Genomic DNA, 7,436 nt, shown 5'->3' on the forward strand with positions numbered 1-7,436 from the left:
CATGAAAAGCATCCAGGTAAATGGCACCTCTAGTTTTCTCCCATACTAAGACACTCTCTATAACCTTACAGCTCGGCAATTTACTAATCCCTAGGAGCCCCATCTTCCTAGGGCAAACAGCAGGATAAGGATCATGTCACTACACAGAATGCCCAGTACCTATCTAAGAGAGAGAGAAAGAGAGAGAGAGAGAGAGAGAGAGAGAGAGAGAGAGAGAGAGAGAGAGAGAGAGAGACTGTATGAAAGCAAGACAACAAAATATAAGTTTTAGTCTTTTCTCCAATTGTATAACAAAATACATGAGACTAGTAACTTAAAATGAGTAGAAATTTATTTGGATCACAGCTTCAGAGTTTGGGAAGGTAAGGGGCACGGTTTTGGAATCAGCTTTTCATTTGATGAGGGTCTCTTAGCTGCAAGGCAGCAAGGAAGAGGACATCACATGCTGAGACAGAGCAAACACACAGCCTGGGGTCTCTGTTCCTCTTCTCATAGATGAACTAATGCCATGATGGGGCCCCCACTCTCACAGCCTCACCTATTCCTAATTACCTCCCAAAGGTCCAACCTCCAGTCCAATTTCCATATTACCTGACAATGAAGTTTCCAATGTACACTTCTGGGGACACTCTAGCATCTGTTTCTCTGGAGAAACCTGAATGATACACTTGTAAGAGTAACACACTAAGCAAGGTCTCATTCTCCATATTCCAAATCTAACACAATCTCCATGAGGACGAGAGTCCCTGATGGGTGTAAGCATGAGAGTAGGAAAAGGATAGATGCATCTATGTTCTCTGGGTCCACAACACTACTCTGGGGATGCACAGAAGGGGAACTTTCAGTGGAGCCCAGAGACAGAGGAGGAGTTGATTGCTCAGCATCAGTGTGGTCACAGATGGGGATTCCTGTCCTCAGGCACGGCATGGCTCTCATCCGCATTTGCAACCATGACAATCCTGAGCTTCCCTCTGCCCTCCGTAGGTGATCATAAGAAAGTGTGGATTTATGGGAGAAAGAGAACTAACCTGATATGCAACAGAATCCACAGGTTGATTTACAAACAGGGCAGTCCTAACATGGTAACTGTGGTTTTTTTATTGGTACATTTCAGATATACATAATGATCACAATCAGCATCAAGAATTGTACCTGTACATGATATAACTTGATCTTTCCCATCCCCTAACCCTCCCTTCAATCCCTCCTCCCTTCCCCATTTACAAAAGCATCTAATAGGGAGCTTTGGAGTGGCAATTGGACAAGTCCTGCAAAACTGGGATTTGTCTGAGGACCAGACGTAGACACAGGGACCAGATCTTGACGATGGGCTCCAATGGTCACTGTTGGCGCCATTTGAGAATTTCCAGTGAAATACTGACAGTAATGTTCCCACACCTGTCCACTGGGGCTTCATGTCCACAGCTCTCTCCAGAATCAGAAAGAAGGTGGTCGGCGAGGCATCACAAACTGCTGCTCCTGGGCACTTCCACACCTGCAGAGTCCACATGTGTCCCAGCTCAGAGTCAACTGGGTTAATTACAATATGACGCAGGGCAAATCAGCTCAGCCAAACCCAGAAACTGGGAACCTACCACAGGGTATGCTGGAGAGGGCCAGCATGCTCACCTTGTATAGTAGATCCAGGTGAAGACATAGGTGAGGAAGAAGCCAGCGCCCATGGCAACTGCTCTGATGAGGGTGAGGAAGAAGGGCCAGGAGCCATCCTGGTTCTCAGCTGCACACAGGTAAAAGCATGGGATTCCTGTAACGGGAGGAGAATGAAGCTTAGTCCCAAGCCGTGTCCCATCCCCCATCCCAAACACCAAGCAGTCTGCCACCGCAGCTCCCGTCCTGTTACTCACTCTGCACAAAGAGGTTCAAAGACAAGTCCTGGGAGCCCAGAGGGTGACGAACTCGGCAGGTAAATTCTCCTTCATCCTCAGCTCCTACAGAGGGCAGTTCCAGGACCCCGGATACTGAGACCTGAGAGGGATTCAGGTCCCTACTCTTCCATGACCAGCTCAGAGAGGCAGGGGGGTTGCTGTCAGCCATGCAGACCAGACGCAAGGACTGGCCTTCCTGGACGATCAGTGATGTGTCATTGCTTATGGTCATTGGGACTTGGGGCACTGAGGGAGAAAGAGAGAGGCCATAGAGGGTACATCTGAGAGCCCTGACCATCCCTTCCTTTCTGATCAAACAGAATTAGGACACATAACTGTCTGGCTGATAAACACAGATACTCAAACCTAGGAATGAAGTGTGTGAGAAACCATGCAGGAAAGAGGCTAGGAGATTGGATACAGGGAGGTTGGTCATGTGAGCACATGGCAGGTGGGCATCTCAGGTGGAGAAGTGACCTGCAGAGGGACTGGGACAGCCTAGCAAATGGAGGGACCTGCACATGTATCTGGAATCCAGTATGGATCATAAAGTTGTTTGAACATGATGAGCCCAGGAAGCTGGACTGGAGAATAAAGGAATCACAGATCATACTCCAAACCAGGACAACCTCCGGGCTGTGCCATGAGGGTCACAGATGTCACAGAAGACCCTGAGATTAAGAAGAACCACACAATGAGTAGGAATAAGAGGACACAGCAAGGAGATGAAGTCCAGGCCTAGTGAGAGATTTGAAGAACTGTGGAGCTCACTGATCTAAGGGCAGCCTCTGAGAGAAAGGAATATAACACAGGGCCTGGACGGGGGATGACAGTGCCATGTTCTGAGAGCAACTCAGGACAGAAAAGCTCTGCCCTGAGCCCAGGGCAGAGCTCAGAACTGAGGAGTAAAATTTCTGAGTTCACCTAGGGGAGCCACCAAAGGGCAGAGCTGGAGGACAGCCTGAGCTATGAGGGAGACTCATATAATATGGCCAAGTTGAAGGGAGGTGGAAGACAGACAGCAAGCAAGTGGTAGTGCTATAGGAGGTAGGGCGTGGCACAGCTGACTGGAGAAGTGGATGGGACCTGTCAACGTCAGGGCAGCTCCAGATGAGAATCAGTGACAGTGACCAGAAGACCTAGTGGGCATCAGAGAGAGGAGGAAAGGCGGCCCAGAACAGGCTGAGGGGGGGAGGGTGATACGTACTGAATGCTTGTGTCAGATTTAAATTTCTCCTTTTTTCCACTCCGGTTTGAGTCTGCTTTTCAGCTGGGAGGAGTGCCCACCTTTATAATAGCCTCCAGAAAATGACTACTTTCCTACCTGTGCAATTTCTCCAAAAAATACTGATTTTCACAGAGAGTGCAGCATCTGAAAGACGGAACAGATTGGATTTTAAAGACAAAGTGTACAGGGCACATTGGGTTTATCCTGCAGAGCAACAGAACTTGGGGAAGGGCTGCTGTGGGTGGGACCTGTCCCAGCCCATCCACACCCGGGCTCAAGGCCACAGCACCGACAGCCCCAGATACCGAGCTCCTCCCCCCTCGCTACAGTTGTCCTCAGAGACCTAGATGTCTTCACCCAGCACGTACAGAAGACTTTGAACTGTATGGTTCTCTGTACTGTTACACCAGCCCTGGGGAAGTCCACCTGACAGGTGAGGATGGCGCCGTGGTGATGTGGCTGAGGGGTGAAGGTGAGTACTGAGGACCAGTGGTCGTTGCGGACTGAGGAACGGATGGCAGGTCCTTTCCAGGAGAATTTTGGTGGGGTGCCCTTCTTACAGGCCCATGGTACGCTGCAGATCACCTCTCCAGGGGACCCAGATTTCAGCATCTCTGGGACCTGGATCTCAGGTGTGTGGGTCAGGGCTAGAGAAAGGAAAGGGGCTGAACTGAGACTCTGAGGGGCATACATGGGCAGGATCCTCCCAACATCCTGCCATAGCTCCCACGTCCTTGGACAAAAAGGAAAGATTACCTCCATCTTTACCTTACCTGGAACACTCAGGAAAAGTTTCTGTTCTCGGAAATTGTGTTTCACGAAGTCACCTCTCTCCACTCGAAAGAAATATGACCCACTATCCTCCTTCTTTGCATCTGTGATGCTCAAAGAGCAGTTGTAGGCCTGAGGGTCCCCTATGAGCTGGAATCGGCCCTTGGTCCTCTCCTGCACTCGTTTCCTGGGGTCGTTTGTAGCCACTGCATCATCCACTGCAATGTCAACTCCATACTGGTACCAGTAGCCATAAGCTGGGCCAGATTGTGTCTGGGAATTCCAAGGGTAGAAAACGGAGCAGGGCACAGAGACACACAGTCCTTCCTGTACTGTCACAGACTGTTGTATTTTAATTTCGTATTCTGGATCCTCAGCCAAAGACTCTGGAAAGAAAAAGAGATTGAGAAAATGCCCCCCATTCCCACCCTGCGTCCCCCTGGCTCCTGGTTCTCTTACGTTGCCATAGCCTGGAGAGCAGCAGCAGAAGAAGCAAACGCAGCATCTCTGGTGTCATGAGTAACACTATAGGAAGGGCAGGCTGAGAAAATAAGGGTGACTCCAGGAGGAAGTCAGTGGGTGTGGTCATTACAGTAACTGTGCACATAATTGCAGTTTCACACCCAAAACTGCCGCAACTGGGGAGTTCATGGAGCTCAGCCTTCAAAATTTCCCTGCTCTGCAATATTCAGTGAGGCCTCAAAACAGCAAAGAGGCCCCAAGTCATGCTGGAGTGTGCACGCTTCCTACTGTCTTAGTTAATTTTTTTTTGTTGCTGAGACAAAATATGAAATGCCCAAAATTAAGGAAGGAAAGGTTTATTTAGCTTATAGTTTATGAAAGTTTTAGTCTATGTTTGGCTGGCTCTGAGGCAGAGTGGTATATGGCAGAGGGCAAACATTTATGGTGGCAAAACACAGCAAAAAGAACAAGAGCAAAAGGGAGGGATGGCAGCAAGCAGCCTCTTTTTTCCCCTTATATTGTAAACAGGCTTCTCCCACCCAGGGGGCGTAACAGCACTCACATAATCTCCCTGCCCACTTTTTATACAGGCTCAGGATGTATACAAAGTAAGCACCCTGGCTCCCTGCGGAGTCACTCAGCCCAACCTGTAGACTCCCCAAGTTGACACAACGTATCAACCATAACACCTACGTAGAAGATTCTACAACAAATTGGAATTATTTCTGCCACGCAGATGTCAGAATCTATTATGGAATTTCCCCCTGGAAATTGTTTACGATGAAATGTATTTCCTTATTGCTACATCACCCTTTGGGTTTTACATTTGTTTGCAGACAGTTCTTACATATTTATGTATCTAAACTTTAAAGTCAAGGCACAGATTTGTAAGAAATATCTTCTTCTACTCCAAGAAAATATAAAGAATTGTGCAGCAAAACGGATGCAGACAAAAGTGTCTGATTTTAAAGATATACTTAGTTACCTTTGTAAAAAAAATGAATTCCTGTTGAAATCAAGAAATCCCCAGGAGTGCAGTTTCAATTCAGTGGTAGACATGTCACCTGCATGCGTAAATGCTTGTGTTGAATTTGATATTCAGCACACCAAAAAAATAAAAAACTCACCATCATCGCTTGCTAGTTTCTACCCCCACTCAAATTAAGCACTATGTTGATTGTTGTTATCACTGATTAGCTTTGTCTGTTTCCTCCTTTGATGTAATTTCAAACATGCAGCCTGTGCTTTCTGTGTCTGACTTCTTGTGCTCAGTGTGCGTGTGTGTGTGTGTGTGTGTGTGTGTGTGAATTCTCACTGCTCTGTCCTATATCAGCAATTTATTTCCTTTAATGAAAGCATTTCACAATGTTCATGTCATATACTATGCAATCTTTCTAATTGGATGGACATCTGAGTTACTTCTAATTTGAGAATTTATGGAGAGTGCTGCTACAAACACATCTTCCAATATGTCTACGTAGTTTTGCTGGATGCATTGGTCTTTGGGTTTCAATAACTATCACTGTGTATCATATTTCATATACTGTGGAGCTGAGGACTGAACACAAGGCCGCTTCCATGCTAAGGCAGACCGGCCCCGCTTTCCTGTCTCCCCACCCCTGTTGTGCATATTGTAATTCCCAACAACCTCAACTCAAAACAGTGTTATGGAAGTTGTTGAACTCTGTTAAGCCTCCAGTGTATAGCCAATGAAATGTGTAATGTGATATTTTACTGAATCTCTGATTTGGACATTGCCAGTAAAATTTTAGTTCCTTTTATTTAAATGTCACATGTTCATTTAATACACTCAGTGGGCATTGTTAGTATCAAGATCTGTGACAGCATGACCCGACTAGGCAATGGGTTATAAACCAGCACACTATGAATGTGTGTGTGTGTGTGTGTGTGTGTGTGTGATAGCATCCTTTGTTATTTGCTAACTTCAGAAGGCAGAAAATGGGACATAGAGAGGGCTAGTGCCTTTCCTGTTTTTTATCTGTTAGTGTAGAAACCAGTGTTGAATGATTTCTCCTATTCTAAACTCTCTACCTTTTCCTACACAGAATTCTCTTGTAGTAATTTATAAGCCAGTAACAAGGTAGATTTACACTGTATAAACCAGTGTGTGAAGGATCCCCTCCCCTAGAGATGCTCTAGGCTCATTCTAAGAACAAGGCAGAGTCCCTGGGAGAGTCCTCACTGCTGTCTGTTTTCAGGGTACTTCAAGCTGATGCAACTATCTTGCAAGACCCCCATTCCTCATCTTGTGAGAGTAAAGAGAATTCAAGCAGAACTCCTGAGTTGAATGTGATTTGATCACAAAGGTTTGTACACAGAAACCTGAATGTTTGGGAATCAAGCCTTCCTTTGTGTGACCTCATTCTTCCACTCGGAGAGCTTGGCAATCCAGCTCTGCCACAGCTCCCTGTGCAGCACACCCCCAGGAGGCCCACAGGGGGAAGAACCTTTCTTTCTTCTACAATTTTCGTGAAAGTCAGTGATGTTGTGGGGAAATCAGGATGTGGGACAGACATGGAATAGTTTCTGCTTCAGCGGAAGTTGTGGGATGGATGATAGACTTATCTCTCCTGCTTTCTACAGCAACTGAATGGCGAAGATGGTGAGATCTGGACTCCCTCGGTCTCTCCCCACAGTCTGGTCCACATGAACCGAGCATTAATGTGGAGCACAGCACTGGGTTCCGCAGACCCATCCCTCACTTTTCTACTGTGAGGTTTTGTTTAGCATAATAGTAGCCATCTGAGCATCTCAGCACCTTTCCCTGAGGGATACAGGAAGCAATCTTTGTGTTTACCCACTTAGTATGAGGAAAGACAATGTGTACACATGTGTGCAAAAGTGTCAAACCAGGGTTTATGGCCACATGATGCTTCATCTAACAGGTTTTGTTTGTGCTTACTTGAGTATCACAGAGGGCGTAGTACATCCACACCACTCTAGGATTTGTTTTTTTAAAAAGTTTTTTTTTTTTATTTTTCTGGTAGAAGGAACCCAAGTCAGTAAAATGACACATGTAAAATAAGATTTGCAAGTCGTGTAGGAGTCAAAATTGAATTATCAGATTA

General features: G+C 46.4%; 1 protein-coding gene across 1 annotated transcript; it reads right to left on the minus strand.

The window, feature by feature from the left end:
• Positions 1–331: 331 nt before the first annotated feature.
• LOC102006963 (sialic acid-binding Ig-like lectin 14) lies at positions 332–4,430 on the minus strand. The gene is made up of 7 exons (XM_005412746.2): positions 4,345–4,430; positions 3,888–4,271; positions 3,483–3,761; positions 3,211–3,258; positions 1,866–2,132; positions 1,630–1,765; positions 332–1,495 (listed from the first exon to the last, which is right to left on the minus strand). The coding sequence occupies exons 1-7, from the start codon at positions 4,400–4,402 to the stop codon at positions 1,438–1,440; spliced, it is 1,230 nt and encodes a 409-aa protein (XP_005412803.2). The 5' UTR covers positions 4,403–4,430; the 3' UTR covers positions 332–1,437.
• Between the last annotated feature and the right edge of the window lie 3,006 nt (positions 4,431–7,436).

Source organism: Chinchilla lanigera, unplaced genomic scaffold (assembly GCF_000276665.1).
Source record: "Chinchilla lanigera isolate Chin_1 unplaced genomic scaffold, ChiLan1.0 scaffold00157, whole genome shotgun sequence".
NCBI lineage: Eukaryota > Metazoa > Chordata > Mammalia > Rodentia > Chinchillidae > Chinchilla > Chinchilla lanigera.

Excerpts from the sequence above, each read along its gene's own strand:
- LOC102006963 (XM_005412746.2), bottom strand. The coding sequence starts at position 4,402 with ATGACACCAGAGATGCTGCGTTTGCTTCTTCTGCTGCTGCTCTCCAGG. Across the intron at positions 4,272-4,344 it reads GCTCTCCAGGCTATGGCAAC|AGTCTTTGGCTGAGGATCCA; the intron begins GTAAGAGAACCA and ends TTTTCTTTCCAG. Across the intron at positions 2,133-3,210 it reads TTTTTGGAGAAATTGCACAG|TGCCCCAAGTCCCAATGACC; the intron begins GTAGGAAAGTAG and ends TTTCTCCCTCAG.